At 38.9% G+C, this 25,292-nt stretch overlaps 2 protein-coding genes across 8 annotated transcripts in view; one reads left to right on the plus strand and one right to left on the minus strand.

Moving 5' to 3' along the window:
* obsl1b (obscurin like cytoskeletal adaptor 1b) overlaps positions 1–1,982 on the plus strand; it is a 34,046-nt gene extending 32,064 nt beyond the window's left edge. For all 6 annotated transcript variants that reach the window (XM_051404063.1, XM_051404064.1, XM_051404065.1 and 3 more), the window contains one exon: positions 573–1,982. In XM_051404063.1, the coding sequence (XP_051260023.1) occupies positions 573–583 (11 nt within the window). In that variant the 3' untranslated portion in view covers positions 584–1,982. The remainder of the gene's footprint in view (positions 1–572) is intronic.
* On the minus strand, positions 1,940–24,997 carry ctdsp1 (CTD (carboxy-terminal domain, RNA polymerase II, polypeptide A) small phosphatase 1). 2 transcript variants are annotated; one of them, XM_051404072.1, is made up of 7 exons: positions 24,601–24,997; positions 15,328–15,476; positions 10,940–11,041; positions 6,692–6,748; positions 5,448–5,540; positions 4,536–4,721; positions 1,940–4,337 (listed from the first exon to the last, which is right to left on the minus strand). In XM_051404072.1, exons 1-7 carry the CDS (start codon positions 24,671–24,673, stop codon positions 4,209–4,211), a joined length of 789 nt encoding a protein of 262 aa, XP_051260032.1. In that variant the 5' UTR covers positions 24,674–24,997; the 3' UTR covers positions 1,940–4,208. The 2 variants fall into 2 exon arrangements, with proteins under 2 accessions (XP_051260032.1, XP_051260029.1); XM_051404069.1 differs by lacking the exons at positions 15,328–15,476; positions 24,601–24,997 and adding an exon at positions 11,664–14,580.
* Positions 24,998–25,292: the final 295 nt, after the last annotated feature.

Raw genomic sequence — 25,292 nt, forward strand, 5'->3', positions numbered from 1 at the left:
TTTTAGTTGAAAAAAAGAGTTCTTCTTTCACCACTAGTCTACATACTATAATCACTAGCAATGGGGAAGACACTAAATTAGATAGAGCTACAATTGGGCCCTATGAAGTATGTACATTTTTGGGATGGTGAAACAAATCTTTGAAGGTTTTTCGGACTTTTCTTCAACATTTTGCCTTTCCCTTGTCAACTACTGGATCATTTCAGCTCTTCAGACCTTTAAAATCATTCAAATTAAACAATCTGAAAAGGGAAAATCATTCTTTGGTGGAGCTACTCACAGCTGTCCACACTACGGCCATAACTCAGGGGTCTCAAGTAGACACCGATTTATTTTAAGGGGTCACAAGGCAAAAAGGTTGGCTTTAACTATAAGAGTTCAGTCTTACTGGAATAATCCTTGTTAGTTATTAGCAGCAGATTTTAAGCTCTAATATATGAAAATATTTAATAAAAACCAGCTATTGTGGAGGTCACACAAGGCAGGTGTACATTTTGACAGAATAAGGTCAGACATGTTGACTGATGCTCTCTGGTCCTCAGTCTAATTCTTTCTCTGCTCAAATTTCACAGGTGATCCGTGAGTGACATCTCCCATCTGTCATCGCCTAATTGACATGAATTGATTATTACATTGATGCTTTTACATTGTACCATTGACATTGCTTCTATATTTAAAAACAGTATGTCTAAAAAAAAGTGGTTTAAACAGGGTTGTGATGGATTTTCATGCAGTTCAATTAATTCAGGGAGTGGATTTTCTTTCAGTAACTTGCATATAAGGAACTCAATTTCTGTTCATATAAAATGTGTCATAGTGAGTGTGTGAAGAAACAGTTCCTTTATCATAACACAACTTGCAGTTTGTATGTAAATGATATCCTGTGTGTAAGTGAGCTGACTGTAACCGTGCTATGGAGGTTTAAGCTGGATGTGTATTTGTAACAATAAATGTTGAATACTGTAAAGCTCAAAGGACTTCACTAGTGGGAAAAAAATATGGTTTGATTCATGAAACAAGTGAAGTGTGAGGTCAGCTTTGCAAACAGTAGTTTGAATGCAACCCAGCCACAATGCATGTTAAGAGACATTTTAATAGGGCCATTTCTAGGGCTAAGAAAATCTTTGAAATGTATAATTGTCTGATCTGATCTTGTCCACACAACCTGCTTGTGGCATTATAAAACTTGTCAAAAAACAACTTAGATTCGGCTCCAGGTGCCTCAAAATAATTGGTTGATGGTGTTTTGTTTTTTTTCTATTAAGCATAATCCAAGAATGAATGAAAGCAGTAGACATACTTATATCCATCACCAGAAGAGACTTACAGACTACATGTGTAATTGTGCAATTTTCTATGCAGTATTATCTGATTTGCACTCAGTGTAATTTCCCCATATATCAGAGCATGGTTTTGTGTGGCTGTTGTAACAGTGAGCATACTCAAACACCAGTATCAGGTATTACCACATAGAGAACTCAACGGCCACATATCCATCTCAAATCTACATTTAGCTTCAGGCTTTAGAAAGGATCGTCCAAGCAACAGTTGACTCACTAATTACATTTAACAATTAATGTCTTTTCATCATTTGTCCATTGTATAGACATTTTTTTATGTTTTGATGAAACCTGAAGTTCAAGTTTGAATGAAGAAAGTTCTGTCTTGCAGCAAGGGGCTTGTAATGAAAATACATTGGGCCAAAATCAGGTAATCTAGGAAAGAAATATGTTAAACAAATTACTTGATCACCTTGAATGATAATCAGGGCGTGCTAGTTTTATTGTTGAGTGGATATTATGTTTGAACTTAACGGAGAATGATAGTTGTTTTCATATGAAATCTGTTCCATATTCCATTTTTCCATTTGTTTCCACCTCTGCCATGTAGTAGTGTTGAGCGTTAGGTATGTGAAAAAAGAATCTGTAGTGAAATATGACCTGTTTCAATAAAACATGCTTTATTGATGCAAGGTAAAAATATCTCTGGTTGTTCTTTTTTTTCAATCTTAACATTTATCAGCAGCAATTTAAAAACTCCAAAAACTAAACTTGAACCAGTTTCTTAACTTGAGTCACAACGTTAATACTCTTGTTGCATACAGTAAAAAAGTTAAATCATTATTTAAAGACAGGTTATGTTTTTTCACGTATTGTCAAAGTATCTTTTTTTAAAATCTTAAACCAATGTAAATACTCACACTGACGCAATCACACTCAAACCCACACGCACACATACAAATATACACACTCGCTCCAGACTGAGACAAAGTCGATCGGGGCTCGAACATGTCTGGTACAAGTTTCCCCTGTGAAACTGAATAAACAGATCGATAAGGCAGTACATTTGGACTGCATTAATGTCTTACATGAAACAGCTCGGATTCAAGTTTACCGACAGAAGGCATCAAAGTATGCTTTCAGATCAAACGTCAAAGTTATTCAAGGGGCTATAGCAGGTTACAGCCCCCTCCAGCGCACATTAACAGTATTGCAATATTGATGGGCCGCACACTGTGGTGGCCAATTCAACTAAAAACTTAAAAGGTAAAATAACATTAGGTAAAATAACATTAAAACCAAATCAAAACGGTTGCCTAAAATCCTGATATACTGTATGTACAAAAATGATCTCACCATTTCCCCAGTGGTGTGAAAGGTCCGATGTGTGTGCAGTCGATCTGTTTTCTTAATGCTCCTGATCCAGATGTAACTGTATATGTATTTTTCAAGATTTGTTGGGATGCAAGTATGAGGACAACTAATGAATCACAAGACGATGGTGGTTTGTGGCTGAACTGGGCGTAAAACAACATATAAAAAGGTTATTACACATTAATAATTAGATTCCAATAATATTAGAATTTAGTGATTAAACCTTATAAATAACCTGTAATCAATCTAAATGCAGAAGCTGAAGTATATAGTATGTTTTTGAAACCAAATTCCTTCCACACACAGTGTTTCAAAAAAGTGTGTTTTGTAGTGATATGTGTCACATGTTACATATGTTATTAAACCAAAATTGTCTAAAGTTAATGATTGTCTTTCACTACATACACATTTGGCCATTTTAGGCAAAAAAAAAGTAAGTTAATGGGATTTAAAGCAACATTATGCAACTATTTTAGCAGCTTCAAAAATCATTTTGATGCTACACTGACTGGTAATAGGGAGAAAGGTCTTTCATTCTCACTTGGTGCCCTGAACCCCTGTTCTTGCACTATGTAACATGGGTTTACCAGCTACAATGTACGGCATGAACAGCTTAACACTGCACTACACCACACACCATAACTAGTCTTCAGCCACAAGAAGCTAGCTCGGTATTCTCAGTGTGTGTCTATTGTTTTTCCAAACTACTCGACGCTCATGCGGGTCCCCCTGAAATACGACAGCCGCAGTAGCTTGGAAAATGGTCAAATAGGGCACTGATATGGATGAATTTACTATTTATCAGACCACAAATGCAACAAGAATAAAGGTTGGAGAGTGTTTCTGGGATCCGGGCCTCACTGATTACTGTACAACTGATTTTGGTGAAACTGGATAGTATCTTATAGAGAAAATAACTCCAAATAAGTTTCCTAACACTTACTGCTGCTAACTGTAGCGCTCATTAGTTACTTTTCTCAGTTAGCCGTGCAGCTAGACGTGCCCGGGACCGGGACCTCAGAGCACCGGGACCTCAGAGCACCGGGAGAGTTGCCCCCTCCCCCCACCACAAATCTGTTTGCCAAATTGCAAAAAACCACCAATTCTTGCATAATGTTGCTTTAAGGGACAGTTGTCAATGACTTGTTATGTTCTGTGTGAGAGCTTCAAATACTATTACAAATGCTACGTTGTACTAACATGAAAATGATTGATGTGGTTCATTTGTAGAATGGCACTGAACAACTGTTCACACAATCTAGGTTTACAGCACACTTAGAGAGATCACTGATGTCACATATCAACAACAACACACTAGCTGCACTGCAAAAGATATCTACAGAGGTCATTGAATCTCATACTCAGTCTTTATCTAGTATTACAAAAAAAGAAAGAAAATCTGTCACTGGGATTAGATACGAGATTAAATGACAGGCATTTTTTGCAGTGTGGTCCTTGTAGTTGGAAGCAGCGTGGAGCCTGTGGCCCACCAGCCTCCGTGGCCCCGTGACGACAGCTGCTGGTGATTATTTTCATCCTAGTATCCTGCCTTTGTTAACTTGATGTCCTCTGCTGCGTGAGAAAATCATAGATGTTATCCACTTTGCTTAGTCTCTCAAAGAAGGGGATAAGATCGAGGAGCTCAGTGTCTGACATGTCGTCAAACCAGGACGCTACTGGAACCTGGAGGTTTGAAGAAACAAGACACAGTGGAATTAGAAGACCTTTTTAATATTCCAAAGTATTTAATATTATACAATTATTAGATTAACGTCTTAAAAGCAAAAGAGTAATATTTTAGATTTTAGTGAACAACCACTGAGTGTCCTTTAATCACATGTATTTCAGTGTATTGCAGAGAAATAAATAAAAGCAGCATACTGCGTTGTCGGGATGGAAGATGTAGGAGGCTGGCGAGTTGTCAATGATGATGACCTTGTTTAGGTCTCTTCCTAAACGGCTCAGGTCTTTTACGTAGTTCCCTTTGTGGAAGACGCATGACTCCCGGAAGAGACGGCTCCGAAAGGCCCCCCATTTGTCCAACAGGTCCGACACAGGATCTGCGTACTATAGTAAAGGGGGAGGGGGGGGAAGCAGGACCAGGCTTTAAATAGCGCTGAACAATGTTTGTATGATATTTTATGGCTATTTTACATGGCTTATGACAAAGGCTAAATAACTGAGATGAGTAAAAGTGCAAACTGCCTGTGGGAGAAAGTACACACACATTTTACCTTTTAAAAGCAACAAAACACACAGACACAGACTGCTGAACTAAATGGCAGAAATAAAGTAACAATGTACGTTTTAGTATTTCCTAATGAGGCAAAAAAAACTGATTTTTATGTTAGAGGTATAGCTGCATTAACTGATTTTTTTGGCTGATTGGGGGCAATAATCTCAAGTTGTAAATAATGCAGGAACATACAGTATGTATCAACCATAGAGAAGTCATATCTGCAAGCTTAGACATTCTTCAAAAGACCAGCAACAACAAACAAAACGTATATCTGACGACGTACTTCACAAAGTTAAAACAAAGGTTGACACTGAGTAAATGTTAGAGGTTAAAATGTCTGCGCAATCGCTTGACAGGTATCATAAATATCTTTATGTGTGTGAGGGTGCATGTGAAAGGACACGCTGGTCTTCCAGTAAGCATAACGCTTTACAACAACAGGTGCCACTTTCTACATCAAGCCTGTTTGTGTCCATCTGCAAAGCGCCAGCCCGCCTGCTTTGATCAGGCACATTTTATCATAAATTACACAAAATGAGGAACAGCAGTCTCACCTTGGATAAGCTTGCAGTGAACAAAACACACTCAAACAGTTCTCCCATCCTCTTGAGGAATTCGTCAACGTGGGGTCTCTTTAACACATACACCTGGGGGGAGACACAAAAGGCATGCGAGTATGAAATCCACAGTTGGGATATGATCAGGAACTTAAACTACTTAAGGGGGTAATGTATATATAGAAAGGAAATCCTACTTCTGACCTGTGAGTCCAGAAGTTCTTAAGACAAAAATATATTGGCACATTCAGTAGCTACACTTACAATAGGCGTCTACCAGAGCGGATTTAGGCTTTTTAATGTAATAAAACATATATTATATATTATAATATCTCCAAACACGACTGTTCTGTCATTATCAAGATGTTATATTGGATGAAAAGGAGTAATTACACTGTTACTCACTGTGAGCAAAGATTTTCTTTACCATTAACATTATTTTGTATGTTAATAACTCTTGACATTGAATAATCCAAAAGAAAGGACAAAGCTGTAATATTGAATTCGATAACACTCCATGTGTACACCCTAACAGGACTTTATATATTATCTACTTCCACTAAGATGCTGGCGGCCTTGTTTCTGAACCAAGTCATCCCGAATAGGCCTTCCCCACTTTAATAAGCCTATCCTGGATTACTTGAAACAGACCCAGGCCCTTTGGACAACAAAGCTCCGCTGTCTTCTGGGAGGCCCAGCACAACAGACTGCAGTTACCATTTAACGCCTGCAGGGAATAGTCACTGCCATTCCCCAGCACCAATAAGAAGGGCATAATATACACCACAGAGTGAGATTGATGGCCAGTGATTTCTGAGAAGCCTGCCAGGGTTTCCTCATTTCGTCAGGCCATGGAAATAGCCACCTGCTGCTTGGAGCCGTCAACAGAGCGGGCCACAGCACTGTCAGGGTGCTAGCACAGTGTTACCAGTGCAAACTGGAGCCAGCATGTGGGATTTTTGGGATTTTACTCCATACGTTTGTATTTGAGAATCCATAAGATTTCATAAAGCATCCTACTGTTCAGGGCTGATGGTATAAAGAACAGATTTTGGTTGCTAGTGTGTGATACAGTATATACAGTACAATGATCGTGCTCTGTATCAATCCTGTTTCATACACAAATTGTTGGGGCTTTCAGCAGAAAGTCTAGAAAGCTTTGGGAAACTTCCCAAACTTGATCAGTCTGACATTGTGGTGATTGAAGCAACATAAGAGGACAGCAAATGGTCTTAACCTACCTGGTGAACTGTTCCATCAATTTCCACTGGAATGATAAAGTCAGCATTGTTCACTGGCTGTTGAAAACAAAAGTAGGAGTGTTAAACACACAAAAACAACAACAATATGCTTCATTTTAAATCAACATCTTCTCATAGAGGTGGGAGTGATAGCAACAAATCTGAAGCGGGGATGTGTCAAATAGACATGAAGGCGCCACCTCACAGTTTTTTAAATAACACAACACTGTAAATAATATGACTCTTGTGACTTCCATCATTGAATATAGGCACTACAGAAAGTGACATGGCTCATAAAAATATATGATTTATATAGGCAGGTCTCACACCTGAAAATATGCTTCTCGAATGTTAGTATCGCCCCAATCTATATAAAGGCATGCCACTGCGGCCTAAATTCATATACTATGAGGTAGTGCAAGTAAGACAGAACGAGTTTACCATCAATCATAAACAGAAAGTTTGAGAATGCAGTATTTTTTCCCCAATGTTACATGCTGGTTAATGTTCTGCCCTGCACCCGCTGGTGCCTTTCAATAACAAATAAATGGGAATTCATTAAAAATTTATTTTGTTTTTTTGTCAGAATCTCCATGCAATGTGTGGAATTAACATGTTGAACTCAGACTATAGCACATTTTGTCAATCCATCAGTCCAAATGCTAATCCAGTTTTCATTCCATTTTAGTTGTGGTTTGATCCACCAATTCTGGTCTCTTTGCCTTCTAGCTACTCACGGCCTTTCTCAATTTCCATCCTCTCAGTGTGAGCCAGTACTGTGTAGTGTGTATGTGAGCTTGTGGGCTGAGCAACCGCTGCAACACACTGTCTTTCTTTTGCTGTTGTTTTTTTGTTTTACTTCAAGGACAAATAATGCTTTCTTGCATTCATTTACCATTTCTTAGAATCATCTTTTCCTACTCTAATTATTCTGATTTTACTTTAAATTATATATCTACTGTCTTAACCTAAATACTTAAAAAGGCCACCTCAAATACACATCCCAAATTAAGTCTGTCAAGTCAATTCCATGTGTGTCAACTATCAACTAGTTGCACTTGTCCTACTTATAATTGATTTGTGTCCTGTGATCTATTACAAAAGGTTTAAAACATTCAATTTGCAAGTTATTAAAGGTCCAGTGTGTAACATTTAGGAGGATGTATTGACAGAAATGGAATTTAATATTTATAGGTATGTTTTTTTTGTTACTGTATAATCACCTGGAAATAAGAACTGTTAGGTCTTTGTTAATTTTGAAGCCTTTTATATCTACAAATGCTGCAGGTCGCCTTCCATGGAGCCTGCCATGTTGAACTGTTTCTACAGTAGCCCAGAACGGACAAACCAAACACTGGCTCTAGATAGGGCCGTTTGCATTTTTCACTTGTTTGGCACTGTAGTTTCTCCTTTGTGTTTGGAAGGGGAGGGGGAAGCGAGTGAGTTGCAATCTGCCACTACACTGCTATACCACAAAATCCTACACACTTATCCTTTAAGTGCTACATTTTATTTTAAAAGTAAATATTTTTACATGAGGGATGATTAAGCTGATCACGTTTGTTTAAAGGCACTCATGAGTATAAATGTCGAGTTCTGCTGTTGTACTATAATCTTTATGGCTTATAATCTTTAAGCCATATTTTAATTGTGGTCCAGAATGATGCCACTGATGAGCAATACTAAAGTGAAATGTTTAGCTTTTTTTTTCTGCTTACAATTCTGTATGGTGGTTAGAATATAAAAAAGTACATATTGTATCGGTTGACATATTTGCTCTATTTTTACTGGAGAGTAGTATTGGTAATGTGACCAGTTTTTAATGGATTCTCATAGAAATGGAGCTTTTCTTTCCTGAACTATTCAAAATGGGTAATGTTAAACTGTAAGAACTAGGCCACCTTTTAAAAAGGGTGGACTTGACCTGCTATAGAAGCTGACCCAGGTTTGATTAATGTATGATGACTTCAGTGTAATATAAATAGTTGACTATTGAGCCACTCATTTTTATAGATGCATTGATTTCATTTAATCCAGTTTTAATCTAGTTGAAATTAAATATTTTCCATTCTAAAAGATTAGAAAATAGGTCACACAGCACACTGGCATTCCTCTAATGCTATATTTAGTATGTGTGTCAAAGTAATAATGAGTTTTATTATCCACCTTGTGTTAAACATGGAGTTCATAGAGTCTGACCCTGTTTACACATAGCTAGTGGCAATATCCAGTGACATCCTTTAGGACAGTCTGTGACCTGAGAAGGACTAAACACCACATGGCATTCATTACATAATTTGTCGTGACACAGGAGCCTTGACTTTTGGCATTGATTACTTTGTTCACTGAATGCTACCTTAAAAGGCATCCAACGGATTAAAAAGGTTGCCAGTTATTTGTGGGAACAATGTAGAATTGAATACACTGTCTGAAATCTTTACTTACATCATATTAACACTGACTGAGTTACAAGTTTTCCAAATGATGTTGTGCAGAGATTCTATTAAAAAAGACGCATAGTTGTATTTTTTCTACATGAACGTACAGTATTTATTTATAAATTGCTCAAGTTTGAATTGAAAAGTGGTTGCTGATAAGTTGAGGCATATTTACTCAGACCTGATGGTACACTAAAGTTAACAGCTGAACATTTCTTTGTCTTTTGCAATTTAATACTCGTTCTTAAAAATCTGATTTTACTGGTTTTTGATCTCACTTGGACTTAGAGCTCAGCTGGGTTCTGCATCATGAAACCAGAGCACCCATTAAATACATGGTTAATGTTTAGGTGGCACATGAGCCCAGTCCTTTAAGATAAAAATAAGTCATGTGCCTCCTAAAAATATGCAAAATTATGTAGTGCAAATCCTATTGCTATTTTTGCCTTCAGCTTGGCAAGTAAATTGTTTGCTTTGACAGTCTATATGGAAGCCTAATGGCAGATACCCTACAAGAGTCTCCCTGCTATTTGATATTTTAAGTAATTAAAGGCCAAGAGTATAAAACAGGCTATAAAAACCAGTTAGTCCAAATGAAATAGGGGATTAAGAAACTCATTAGACAGAAGTGAGTTAAAAATGTATGAAGTCAACTGTCAATCAACTGAAAATAGGCTTAACAGTTATAGTTAACAAGGATACTATACTGTATATCCATTCAGATAGTTTTGGTATGATCCCAATAACCTTGAATTTGTTGCTGTAATGACACCTCCTATTAACTTAATACAGTGTAGCTAAAAGGCATTAGGATGATAGTGTTCAGGCTGCCAACAGACTACATTTACAAGAGAGCAATACCTTCTGAGAGTCGTCACTCACTACAGTACAAAGACTTGTGTTACACTGAGAACAAGTCCATAAAAACTTATTTTGAATTAAAAACATAAACTCAAAGTGAACAACTGCTTTTGATTTATAACAAATTGGCTCTTAACCATAATCCAAATGTCATTGAGCGTCATTGTACTGATTGCAGACATGTTTCTCTCCCATAAACATCTCCACACCGCGGTAAATCACATTTGAAGCAATAGCTTTGGGGATTTTTGGAAATGCAGTTATTTTCTTTATTGGTGAGAGATAGTTGAGAAGATCAATATCATGTTTCTATGGTGACTATGACGCTACAGTCAGTTAGTTTAGTTCAGCACAAAACTGAAAACAGGTGGAAACAACTAGCCAGACTGTTCAAGATTACAAAACCAGCACCTTTATAGCTCACTATTTAAAACACCTTGTTCTTTTATTCTGTACAAAAACCATAGTGTAAAACTGAATGAAGTTGTGGTTTTACAAATGATTATGTGCTGGATTACTCTTGTTCAGGAGCAATAACTTTTTGGAGTCTCTGCTGGTTGCCTGGTATCTACAGACTGCATTTAATCTCATGAGAATTCTCATTCTCAATTTATAATCGTTATTGGCTTTCATAACAAGAAATTCCTGTTGAGATGAATGGACTGAAAGCACCACACAAATTGCAGATTTTTCCACCAGTAATGTCAATGTGAACAACTGAATAGTGCTATAACCACATCAATATCCAACACAAAATCCCTTTAAAATATTAGGTAGACAGCACTCCCACTGAAAGGAAAATGATTTATTTACTTTTATTTTAGATAAGCTGACACTGAAATTACCTCTTTGAAAGTATACCGTATTTAATGATGTCTGTGATTATTAATCTGTCAATGATCCCAGAATATAATAGGACTGAGAAAGTAAGTCACATAGGTCAACTTACCTTAAATGAACTATGCACTAGTGTTTCATCCAAATCAATGACAACACAGATCTTCCCTGCATCATTCGATTTCATCCGTGGGAGCAACGGTTTGGCTGGAACCTGTGGACGAAAGGAGAGTTAAGACCTAAAGCTCATTTATTGGAAATGCTCCAAATTAAACAGCTTTTATTACTTTTAACATGAGAAATTACCATCTCGATTTGTCGTGTAGGACATACAGCTCATTGTGTGCGAGTGTGTTTATTGTTACTTAAGAGACTGAATTGTGTTGTAGTGTTTCAGTGACAGGTTACAGGAAACCTTGGATGCTACAGCTGCTGCCATGATGACGGAGCATGTAAATATCACCATATTGCGCTCCATCATTCAACAAGTGGTCAGGGATCGGTGTTTGTTGTTGCAATTCTGATGCTATAAACAAGCTGGAATGAACAAACAGGCTGCCTGTAACACTGATGCATGTGTTTGTCTGTGGTGAGTGAACTGCCACCACGTGAGGATAATGGCAGAGCTAGAGTTTGACACAGATACCACACAATCTGCCAAGTTGGGATCTCCTGTAACGTATTCACTGCCACAGTTGGCAGTACAGTCTTAATGATATAAAAATAGACCGATATAATATTGATTCTGGGGTAATTCAAAGTTTCTCCCATAGTTCCAAAAACGTAATTAAATCTACTCAAATACTTCTCAGCTGAGGTGCAAAGACGTATAATACCTGCTCTAGTGGTGGAATGCAGTACTCGCATTCACAAGGCTCAGAGGATTCATCGTCACTCTGCTCCTCTTCTGAATCCCTGCTTTGTTCGGAGTCCTTGTTGTGTGAATCCCTTCCCTCATTTTTTGCAATTTCTGGGACAACGCTGTGAATAATATCTAAAGGAGGTTTTATTTCTCTTGAAATTTCACTGAATCCACAGTCATCGTCTGATTCCGCAGTTTGTTCATTGGTTGTTTTTTCCACAGCAGAACAGTAGGCAAAATTCTCACTCAGTTCAATAATTTCAGTAATTCCAAATCGGACTGCTTTGCCCTCCTCTGGGCTCCTCTGGGCATGTTCCTGTAACTCAGTCTCTTTCGGGGATAAAATAGCATCTTCTCTTTCATTCCCACAAGCATCCCCGTTTGCTTCTTCATGGATTATCTGATTGTGCGATCTTCCTCCCATAATAAATCCATTCAGGGCTTGTTTCACAGATGACTGAATGCTTTGAATCTGATATGCAAAGTATTCTTCAACGCTTTGCTCTCCATTTTCCTCATGATCTACAAATGAAAAATATGGCTCAATTTCTGAACATGCAGTAAACACTTCGTCTTCAGGCTCAGGCTCATTTGTCTCTTTGTCCTCCTTTTTGCAATCAGTAAGAGTTGTCTGTAAATGACCAACCATAGAGGTACTGTCACCAAGAGTATCAGAGACTTTATCTTCATAAGCATCTCCTTCAACGGAGATGTCATCTGCACATGGCGCATACATATTCTCCCCATTACTAGACGTCAGGCAGACCTCAGCTTCTTCTTCATCACAGATTTCAGAAACATGGCTGTCAAACTCACAGGCTTCTCTCTCAAAAGCATCCTCCTTCTCCTCTGCTTCCTCACAATCTTCTGCATAAAGTGCATAGGCTTCAGATTCATTTTCTTCAACTTCATCCTCATCTAAACTTGACTGTGACTCTACAGTCCAGTCTTCATATTGTTTCTCTGACTCACAGGACCCAGAGGACGTATCATCTCTCGGACTTGCGTCTTCCTCATCAGTATCTTCACAGGCTTCTTCAGAGGCATCAAAACATGTATCAGTTTCCTGTATGTCAATTTCCTCTTTAATGTCTTTATATTTGTAAGCATTTTTGGCAAGTTTCTGTGCCTCTGAATGAACTTCTTCAAGATACAGGCTGTCATGGATATCTCCCCCATCGAAGCAGGAGATGTAATGCCGCTTTTGTGAAAATGCGTGTCCGTTATAGTCAGCTCTGTCAAATAAATCAAAGTAATCCTCAATGACAACTTCAACAGTGGGCGTTTTCTTTTTATCCTCATGACTTTCATTAATAGTGCTTTGCTCTGTTTCTTCATCATCTTCAAACGATTCCCACTGTGTCTGCTCATCACTTGAATCTTCCTGAGCTCCTTTCTCAGATTCCCCAGATGAATCAGAGAAGGGATCTGAAGGAATACTGTCATCAGGACAAGTCTTAAAGGATTTGGTTTCAATAGAAGAGCAGTCTGAGGAGCCGTCTTCTTCAGTGCAAAACTCTGAGGTCTCGTCAGAGTTGCACTGCTCTGAAATACCACATTGTTGGGTTGGTTCAGACTCTTGGCTTGCCTCAGGGTAATCAGTTTCACACACAGTTTCACAGTAATCTGTGGACATGTTAGCTTGCTGATAGCTTTCTTCAGTGAGCAGGGGTGTCTCACAGCGTTCACTTGCAAAGGAGACATCTTCACTATCATCAAAATAAACATGAGCAGGTGCGTCAAAATGTGATGAATTTATACCCTCTGACAATCTGTAGGACTCTTCATCAGTAGGCTCTGTTTCATGTTGCTCGTCCTCTTGTTCAGGTGGATAGCTCTCTTCACTGTCATCAGTTTGATTCTGAATTTCATCATACTCACAAAGTTCAGTGCCACAGTCCAATAAGTCCTCTGAATCAGAGTTGTTATGTGTGAAACCAGTCATTTCACATTGCTCAAAGTCCTCTGTTGATGTGTCTGGCTCAGAGTCAAAGAACTCACACTGCTGATCAGAAGGCTTGTATTGTTGCAACAACTCGAGGTCGTCTGAGCACTCAGGTATGAAATCAGACATTTCACACTGCACAAAACTGTCACAGTTCACTGCCAATTTATCTGGCTCAAAGTCAAACTGCTGATCAGAGGGCTTACATTGCTGAAATAATTGGAGGTGTTCCGCACAATGTTCACAGCAAGGACTACATTTGGAAGCTAAACTATGATTAGCACAGTGCTCAGAGGACTTGCAAGGTTTAAAACACTCACAGTGTTGAGCACATTCATCGAGTGGTTGGCTTAACCCAGAAGTCTCACACTTATCAACGGTCTGGTTGGATTCAAAAAATCCTTCACTTGCTGAGTATTGCTCAAAGTTCTCAGAGTGTCCATTGCAGTATGTGCAGGATTCAGTGTCATCTCTATTCATGTTGCAGTTTTCCACACAAAGAATAGAAGGGTTAATGTCTCTGCTGACAACAGTCTGCTCAGTATATTCCACAAGCACCTCTATGCCAAGTTCAGCACTTCCCTTTGAAGGGCTGGTGAAACCTGCAGCTTCTGTTAATTTGGGAACCTGGCATTGTTCAGCAAGCATGACTTCAGTAGACGGCTCCCTTTCCCCAGAGACTTTGCTCTGCTCAGAGTTTTCCAAATACATCAGGAAATTATTTCTCAGTCTGGACTTTGTTTGTTGAAAGTTTTTACTCCATGCATTGGTTCCAGATCCTGCAGAGTCCAAGTCCAAATGACTGTCAGGTAACTGTAGGGTCCATTCAGAGTGAATATTCACATGGCTGGTGGGGGGAGTCACTGAGACCACAGCCCGCCCAAGAGAGTAACAGCAACAGGAGCAGCATGCACGTTGACACGACAGGTTGTCACAACCAAAACTGAGCCTACCACTTGACTCAACCCCCCCTTGCCAGAGACCAAGCAATTTATTTTGGGGGCTTGGAAAGACGTGACAAATAACTTCTGGAATATCAAATCTCTATAAAAGGCTGAACCAAGGCAATAATCTGAAACTGACACCTGAGAACGTCTTTACCACTTGATCTTCAGACCATAACTGCCAAAAGTCATGTTGTTTTCCAAGAATATGCTCAGTTTAACCATAGGCAGTGTTGTCAATTGTCCAACAGTGACGACAGAACTATCAAGCACCATTCACAAGTTTTACCCAGAAATTCTCTACTTATTAATTAATGCATTAGTTAATAATTTATCAAGTTTCTTTAATAAACCCTTATGAATCCTGTTTTATATTTTTACGCTGTAAGCCAAAGGGCCTCTTGCTCAGAGTGTATGGTGTATGCCTCCTGGCATCTACAGTAGTCATTCTTGGATTTCCATCTCTGTAACATTTACACCATTTCCAGCCCCTTCTTGTGACTCCAAGTCATCTTGATTGATGTCTGAACATAGAGTACTTTTCAACACTGCCATACATTACTTCCCAGCCCAGGGGAGATAGTCTTGTAAACACCAAAAGCTCCGAGCCAAGAAAACATGCGTTTTACGCATCAAACAGCTGTCAATCATGCTGACCACATGCTGCTAAAGGATTCTAAAGAGGGAGGGTGGGAGGAAGTTGATATCACAAGAAAGAGTGTGAGAAGGATGTTGAGAGATGAACTTACTTTTGACAGAGTCCCATTTTCTTCTACCAAGAGGGGGGCATTGTTTTTTAGTCGAGGTGGCTCTGATTCTTTGTGACACAGACAGCAGAAGAGACTGTGGAGAAGGCCTCTACTGCGAGGCTTCTTAGAAGGCGAAACTTGGTTGGCACCTGGAACAGAAAAAGATAGAGAGAAGAAATGTAAGGCATGAAGCTCATACTGAACCAACATGACAGAGATGCATATAGTCCTAAAACACTTTCTGACATTGATTTCAGGACTTTTACTACGGGAAGTGGGCTGATATCAACCTGTGAACTTTGCTAAGTGGAACTAATTACAATTATTCCTCAGTGTGCAACATCAACTACAACTACAGAATTAGTCATACTGTTTATCAACATACTTTTTGTATTTTATAATTTTTAAATACATTTTAACTGTATTTTTTATTTAAATTGTGTTGCTAAAGTTATATTCCTTCAGTGACTAAAAAATATTATTCATTGTGATTCAACTACATGTGGCCAGGACTCCCTCTCCGTTTCATTACGTAAGTGTTGGCGCTAATTCCGATCCAGTGTATATGATCTGTGCATTACTCTGGTCTGTCAGGACCCCTACTGTGTTCTGTCATGTTGTCATGTTGGGAGTTGCTACACTATGGCTATTTAAGATGTGCAGCCAAAGGTTATAAGACATTGCATAACAAATGTATAGGTGTACATTTCCGCCCCCAAAATAGTCGGGCTCTTTCATTATCAGTATATATTTTGTTTTTTAAAATACCAAGAATTTGCTTAAATAGATAACTACCATTGAACATATTTAAATATAGGCAACATAATAAGTAATACTCAACATCATCAAACAGGCAACAAAACGACTAACACTGAACATAGGCGACAATATTCTTTACAACTTTTTTGTTATTTGCTGTATTGGTTAAGTACTTATTTTTGTGATCATGGTTCAAATGAATTTCACAAAATCCCATCATGACTGGTATAGCAATACTCACAATTCTTCTAGAGGAATAGCATATCATGTTTTTACTGTTTTCAACATTTTTAATTATTAATTAATTCTACCATGAAGTTAAATCAACATACTAGCTGTTAATAAAGTTCCTGTATGTGTCAGTATTTGTAGTGATGATGGGCAAGGGTTTTTTAAATAACCGATTTCAGCATCAAATCTTTATTTTATTTTCTAAATGAATGTGGTTTAAGCTTAAATTCAACTCTACTTGTGTTCATACAATATGCAGATAGAACAGAAATAACAAATAAATGACTATGACATTAAAAATATTACAAATATATGACACTATGCTATCAGTGGATCATCATGTGGCAGTGTCTTGTGACAGCATTTGATCTACCTTAACATTACCAACCCGTGTAACAACAACTATTGGCACACACAAGTTGTAGAGAACACCCCATCAACTGGTGTCAGAGTGATGAGAGCCTGTGTTTCCAAAGAAAGAAAAATCTCACTGACAAATTAGCTGAGCCTTGATGACCAGTCAGAGCTGTCAGCTAGAGCATTAGCATGCCGCTCAAACAAGAGTGTATCTGTTGCCTCAGTATGGCGTATCATGAACAGGACATCCTGCTTTGGGTGTAAATGTGTAATGATTGCCAAAGTAGCACAGATGGGCAATGGATATGTGTGTTTAGAGGACAACATGTGAAGTAGAGGGCAGTAAATACAAACCCACTTTGATATTATGCTTGTGTGAACAATATTGGCTGTGGACAGTCACATTTGGGTTTTCTGAGTCATTTGTGACATGAAATAATTTAAACTTTTTCTATTCCTGGGGCAACTTGATGAAATCATCTTGGGCTTCATGAAATTTGAAGTGGCCTTTTTTACTTCTTGATGACCAAACAACTAATTGTTGAAAAGAGTCATTAGTTGCAGCCATATACTGTACTGTATGTTTAATGTTTATCTGGGCACATAAAAGCAGGAGGTTTCAAAGTGTGGTATAGCCTGGATTGCAGGAATTCATTTCAAGCCTAAAGGTCTAAAAGACTAAAGTGTTATAATATTGGCTGTCAGGTTAACTGAAACACTTTCTCTAATGAGGTAATATTGAAAAACAGGAACACATTATTAAAAGGAAGGAAGCAGTTCTTAACTTACCATTTTTCATAAAAATACTGGTAATTTTCATCACCACATAAATGCGGCAAATTTAACTACGGAACACAAACCCAGAAATACAAAAACAAAAAACCTGAAACAAAGTAAAAACGAAAACAGGAGAGTGCACTCAGTTGGTTGCAGATCACCATATCATGATTATGAACAAAAAGGTCACCTCAATATCCTTTCCTGCACATCCAAAACTCTCATGTGTCTAAACGGCACACGGAAAGCTTAAAATGTGTAGACAAGACACTGAAATGTCCTTAAAAGTGGTGTGCTATTTATAAGCCATGCCATAATATCATGGACTGGGGGCATGTGGGTGTGGAGTGCAGGGCAGGCTGTGTGTCCAGCATGTATGCATGCATATAGTGGAATGAGGCTGAGACAATAAACACGTTACATTATCAATGTGTGCCCAGAGGAGACAGCTATATGGAGGCACCGTAAAATGTCAGTTTCAAAGTGAAAAAGCCAACTAAAGAATCCATCAGCAGGAACAAGATTCCAGACTGAAGCAGTTGTTGATCACTTGTGGCCCCTACCAGCTGGTTAAGAGGTGTGAGGAGTCAGCAGTCAGTGGTGGCGTTCAACAGTGCAGTCAATAAAATAGGTTGTTAAAAAAATTGAGAAATCACCACAACCACGAAAGGTCCTTGAGCATACAATCATAAATTTAAAATATTAGGCTGATGGGTCCAATAGAAGGTGAAATTAATTCTATATTTAAAAAAAACCAACAGCGTTTACAATAACCTTTATTAACCTTTCTATTCGGCACAGTTTCAGCAATATCCCTGAACAAGTCTGACCTACTTTCAAACGCTATTCACTATGGCTTTGGCCTGTTGACTACTTCATTCAACCGGGGCTGAAAGTGGACGAAGCCGCTGGAGAGTGGTCATTATGGCCTGGGCATGCTTGTTGGGACATACCCCTCTTGGTCCCAAGACGAAAGGTTTGTGTGCAAACATGTGTGAAGGAATTGGGCAGGTGAACCTTGTAGTGTTAAAAAAACATCATGCTGCTCAGTGCATTACCTCTTCTGACATTACACATCAGAGTGCTTAAAATAGCCAGCCAGAGCAGCTGCTGACAGCGGTTAATGATGAGATTCTATGTATATATTTAGTGCCCCATACTCCCACCAGGCCATAAACAGTCACAAACAAAACCTTATTTTGTCACCTACAATGCACAGCAGGAGATGGCTACGCTGTACGTTTACGCTGCACACAGACGCGTCGGTGTTTGCACAGAAAAATGAACTAAATGAAACCGCTGACACTGTATACTCATCAACATCATGTCATTCCCAAAGCTTCCTAACCATCATGGATATTGCAAATGTCAACATAAACAGAATCCCAGGCTGCAGAGACATACTGGCTCCTGATGGAATGAGTTACGGTCCAAAAAAAGAAACGTCACAAAGTGCAAACCAAAAGACATTGAAAGCAGTTTCCCTTTGGTTTCAGTAAAACTGTCGAATTAATCTAAAATTGTCTATTTAAACATTGCATATATATATAAATATAGGTTTTTCTCAATTGACCAGGTTAGCATCTCTCACCCTCAGGCCACCAGGTGCCCCATTTTTCAAGTTTTCTTTCTTTCTTCTTTTTGAATCATATTTGTAGAGAAAAAAAAACACCATTTGAGTAGGATCAGAATGCATCACTTTCATTTTATGATACAAAATAGATAAATTATTTGTGGAATCATAATAAAACAAGGATCAGCCATTCTATCTATCCCAAATTGTAATTTAAAAACTTGATAATAGGATTTAATTCTCATGTGGAAATGCTAAATGAGTTCAGAAGTGCTGGCCTCACCATGATATGGTATCACTTTTTGTTTACAGCAGGGGTAAGAATCTCAGGAATGATAAAGGCAACCGCATAGTGTGAAACAGGTGGGGCAAGTGGTTAAGAAGGACATGGTTTCCACCAGGGGTCGACCAATATGAGATTTTCAATGGCCGATATCAAAACCAGGATAATCAAAGGCATGTGTTTACAGTAGGATGCTTGAAAGTTATACTACAGCACTTAAAAACTAACTTTTTCTCCACCTTCGCAAAATTTACAAGAGCACTAACATCGTTCCACACTGACGAGGCTTTTTCATTTATCAGCAAATAATCTGCCCAATTAATTGGCCGACCGATTATCATATCAATTATAAAATCAGATTTCTCTCATGGCAAAGATATAGTAAACAAAACAGACCTTGAAGAAAAACAAAGAGACAAGCAGCTATTAGTACAACACTGAGATAGTGTATGCACCAACAGCTGCAACTCTGCTAGTCTGCAGCCATGCGAGTTCTGTGAGGCCGTACTGTGTGGATATGCACAGCAGTGCTTTAAGCTACATGCTAATGTCAGCATGCTCGCAATCGCAATGTCAACATGCTGACATTTAAAACAGAAAGATAAGAGTCCGCACTCTAGATAATGCTCCCATTAACATTCATTCATACACCAGCATGTGACGTTTTCGATGCAAACCCTTCTTCAGACATTAAACAAATGCAGAGACACATTTTACATATATACCTGTCCATGTCATGTGAATACAAAATGGTGTAAAAACACACCACCAAACACTGTAAGTACAATAAATATGTATAATGAACACCGTAAGTGTAATTCATATTTACATATGTATACCTAAATATACCAAAACAGAATCAGGTTACTATAACACAGGTTATTTGGTCATAAAATCGAAAATTATATTTTTGTCCTGATGATCACACTAAAGGCAGAGTTAAGGATCACCATAGTTTCTACAATTCATACTGAGGAAGACAATTTCCAAATCCATTCACTAGACCTTTTTCCCAGCAGCCATTTTGACATAAAATAGTAAAACACAGGTGTTACCAATGATACTAATTAAGGTTCCGTTCCATTTAGGTCAAACAGAGTCAGGGTGCTGCTATAGTGCATGTTGTCTCACAGGAAAGGCTCTGCTACATTAAATGGAATGAGACCTTAATTAGTATCATTGGTAACACCTGTGTTTACCCTACTATTTCATCTCAAAATGGCTGCTGTGAAAAAGGTCTGTGGCTGTTGTGATATTTCAGTCAGGACCAAAGTGGGGGACGGGACGACCAACACTGCCGTCCCTAGAGCCCCGCCACTAGTGTGACTAAAAATAAAGTGAGAACGGGTGTACCCATTTCCTCAACACAATGGTATGCATCAAGTTAAAAAAACACAAAAAAAGCTTTGCGACTGTGTTAGATAGAGGGTTTTACACAAAAACAGCGTACACAACAGCATGCATATTTAAGAAAACTGACCCTGTATGAATATAGTTTGTTTAATTTCATCACAAATGGCGTCTTGCAGTACATGGCTTGTGCAGGATCCATTTTCTCTGAGCAGCCGGATGCGTTTCATGTGCAGGTTGGATCCTGATCTGCAGGTGTGTCATCTACACGGCATGCTGGACCAGGGACACACTTCTAACACTCGACTGATATTTAAGGGCTACATGCTGATCATAGTCGTCTGCAACCAGGTCTTAAAGAACACTGGGGGAGATTACAAACCCAGTTTAGCCAAGGTGAACAGAAACAGCCATAGAGAGCTGAGTTCTAGCACCACAGCAGATTCAAAGCAGAGTGTTTCTTTCATTTAGGATTAAATCACACTAATGACATTGTAGCTATAGTCATTAGTTGCAATGTTTTCGCTCTTCAGCTCTTGGTTTCATCAGGCTCAGGTGTATAACTAGGTAGCAGAAATGTGTAAGAAGCAGACTGTACTGCAACATTCCTCACACCTCCCTGTCCCAGAGCCTCAGACACTGATAATGAGGTTACAGCATTTCCGAGGGGCAGCAACGACCTCGCGCCACATCAGCATGTTTCAGCCCACTTAGTTGAAAGCAGGCTTATCTGAGACCCCTTTCAGGCTAGGCATGCCTCTGCGTCTATTCCTATCCAGACGCAGAAAGAATGAGGCCTCCCACAACTGACTTTCCGCCACTTTGACACCTGATATTCTGTTACAATCTGACAACTTGCTTCACACCCCTCCAGAGCAGATGGTATGGCAGGTCCATGGTTACCAAGCTAGACTTAGGTCAGGTCAGATCAAGGTTTAAACATTTTTGCATCTGGAAATTTTCACCTTACACTCATGTCTCATGTCCAATGACACAAAAACAGGTGTAGTTATTACAGTTAAAGTTGCTGACTTGTTGCTTGGTGGTGCAGAAAATGATCACAGAAAGAATATAAACTAAATATACATTCATAGCAGTGTTATCATGCCTATAAAACTGTATATTACTGCATCGTATTTCAAAAGCAACCTGAAATAAATATGCCACCAAATATAGACTGAAACTTCAAGGAACAGGGATGTATAGCTGGTTGGAACTTTGCACAGACATTTTGAAAGAAAGTTTCCTGAGGTTACGGGTTTGTGATGCCCCCATTTGGCTGCAGCAACTTAAAACTAAAGAAGGGCTGACAGCTCGCCCTTTTCTTTCTCTCTGGCCCCTCTCTTCTGGATAGCAGCCATGTTTTGGCCTCATGACCTATGGACAGGAGGAAGTAAGTGGGGCTGGTAACTTGTAAGCTGGATAGTGCTGCCACCTCCTGACTGGACTCAGTTACTGGCAGGACTTTTCTTTCTTCATCCTGCAAGATTGTTCGGTTGTAGATTCTATCTGTAAACTGAATGCCACAGGATGAGGACTGTGGACCAAATCACATGACTGAGTGGTATGATAAAACATTTAATTACAACTTCAGTACCCAGACTATCAGTCTTATCTTACATTGTCTTCTTTCATTCAATCACCACACTCTTTACTGATTGTCTCATTCTGCAACTACATTCCTCCAAATGGAAAAACAAACTTCACTATCTTAATCTCTGTAAGGTCAGACAACAGTATACATGATTATATATTTGATATCTGACACTAACAGTATCTGTTTAATGAAAAAAAACAACAACCTAATACAACATGCACTAGAGCACAAGATTCACTTGAGGCGACGCTCCTCGAATACAAATCCCTTAACCACTGAAGTGGAAGCAAATCTAGATGCTAAGCCCTAAAGCTAAGTTTATTACTGTACAGATGAACATGATTGATCCCTGTCAACTGTCGTTCTTCTGCCAGGAAGCTGTAGGACTGTTTCTAATGCTCAACCTTTATGTCTTTGAGCGTGGAAGGAAGCCAAAGCACACAAATAAAAAACGCAGGCAAACACAGCGGGATTAACTGTAAGGAGACAGTGCTAACCGCAGAGCCGCCACGGTGCCAGCCTTCAGGCCTACTTCATGCCAAAAAAAATGAAGAACGTATTAGGCAACGTCTTGCACAATAAGCATTTACTCTAATTTAGAATTAGTGCAGCAGCTTGTGTGACGTTTCAGTGACCTGTAGTTTGTAGTTTGTAGACTCAAATCTCCAGTTTTCTACTGAGACTGGACTCTAATATGTAATCCGAATGGAATGAAGTTAACATCCTGCAGTTGTGCTGTTTTTATCGTTGTTATTGCTGTTACACACCCTCCCAGATGTGGTATCCCACCTTATGAAGCCAACCGCTGGTCACTTTGCTTTATTGTAGTCTGCTGTGGGTTAGAGCTGACCAACACGGCATTTTTCCAGTCACAGCTAAAGATCTAAATTTGATTTCAGCCTCGTCATCTAAACCATTAATACAAATATCCTGCTCTGAAAGCTGAGCATGGACAAATGAGGCTGGCCTAAAAGGTTCCTGCTACAATTTCTGAGCCTGAGCAATTAAAAAGAAGGTTACATATCATAAATGTGGAGGTGCTGCTATAGTTAACTTTATTTTAGTGAACTGTTGCTTTGCTGGCAACGTCTGTAAAACATCTGGCATGACGAACGTAATATCAATGAACCTCTGGATTATCTAAAAAGTGAAAACTGAAGTCAAATCACTGACCTAGATGTTTAAATCAATGTTCAAGCTGACGGAAAATTGACTATTTTAACCATTTCAGTTTTTTTATGATTCCAGCTTCACAAATGTGAGGATGTGTTTGAATTATTGTAATTCATTTTATTTTATTTTGAATTGTGTACTAGCTGTGGGACAACACAAGCATTGTGAAGGTGTCCCTTTGGGCTGTGGGTAACTGGGATGGGGTTTTTTCTCACTATTTTAAGAATTTTTACACGTACAAAAAAAATCAGCAGATCAACTATTATGAATATAAGAATTAATTGCAGTTTTATATACAAATAAGTTAAAAAATGAGCTCCACCTGAACCAACTACAAAAGCAAAACCCTGCTTTTAATGCATGAATGATAATAATGTAATATATAGTAGTGTAATGGTCACATGGGCAATTTCTCCTGCACTTGAAGTACTTTAAATACTTGAAGTACATTTTCTTGATTATAAATACAGAGGCTACTCTTACTTAAGTTCCACTGCAGGACTTTGACAGTAGTAAAAGTGCTTTTACAGGGTTGTAGTAGTACTTCCTCCACTACTGACTGCTGCAGAGTGATGGCCATGTTTCACACTCCCCATAGAGATAATACAGGTGTTTGATGGTAGCCCATAAAATGGCAGTTTTAGCATCTTTATGTGTTCATTTAGTTAAAAAACTGCGTTCCTGGGACAATCTGAGGGGATAAACTGAAGCAGCTCAACTTCAAAGTCCAAAACAACAACAGTGAACTGTCAAAGTGACCCCGCCCCCCTCAGATTGAACGCACTTTCTCATGTTTTACACTCACTGTGCAGAAAAACTCCCAAACCCCCACCAAGCAACAGTCACCTTATTTCACACTCAAATCAAATTGTGTCTTTATACACACACATATACATATATTTAAAACCGTATGCCCAAAGCGGCTGCCCCCATGGCTCCGGCCTACCCAGAAGGCAACCGGCTTCAGATTGTCTCCAAGCTGCAGTGAAAATGTTTCCAACAATCATATTCAAGGACATGTACGGTCTCTCTGAGGAGGGGGGGGGGGTATTAGGACGGTGTGAGAGCCGGTCCACGGACATAAGTGACACCGTGGCGTCCCCCTGAATACACCGCCGTGCTGACATTGTCATGCGCAGCTGAAAAGTTGAGAAAACTTCAACCCAAACTCACCTTCCTCACGACAAGTCGCATTTTCCTCCTCGTCTCTGGTTACTTGCGTGATTATCGACGGCGAATGGTCCATTAGATCCGTCACTCAAACACAGAGACGTTGTTACTGTATACAATAACGGCAAGTTATGGCAAAAAAAAAAAAAAAAAAAAAAAACACACATCCAAAACAATTATTTATATTTTGCCACTCCCTGTCTGCAAACGCGCATACTGAGCGTGGAGGTAAAGAGACGCTCTAAACAGCTGAAACGCGTACAAAACAAACCATACCGGACCGAACTGGTCTAAAATACGGAGGTTAAAAGTGTCTTAAAGAAAAGTTACTTGTAAAAAAGTTGTAACGTTGAAGAAGTTCAATCAATTTGACCATGCTAACATGGAACTGGACGGTTTCAAGGAAGCCCCATTCTTAAAGCCACAATGCAGGATGTGAAGCTTTTCGTAAAATGTCACTGTACGTGTCACAGCGGAGTTATTCTTCGGCTATGGTGTTGTTAGAGGAGGGGGACATGTTATTGGGATGTTTTAATAAGTTTAAAATGTTTTATTTTTTTTTATTTTATTTAAAGTTTAATTTCGAGCGTAAAACCAAATAAAAGTGGTAAAACGTGTATAAAAAGCGATATTTTACATTATTTCCGCAGTCTTTAATGAACATATTTAAGTTTTATGGCATGGTTTGCATGTTT

Source organism: Dicentrarchus labrax, unplaced genomic scaffold, assembly GCF_905237075.1.
Source record: "Dicentrarchus labrax unplaced genomic scaffold, dlabrax2021, whole genome shotgun sequence".
Classification (NCBI taxonomy): Eukaryota; Metazoa; Chordata; class Actinopteri; family Moronidae; genus Dicentrarchus; species Dicentrarchus labrax.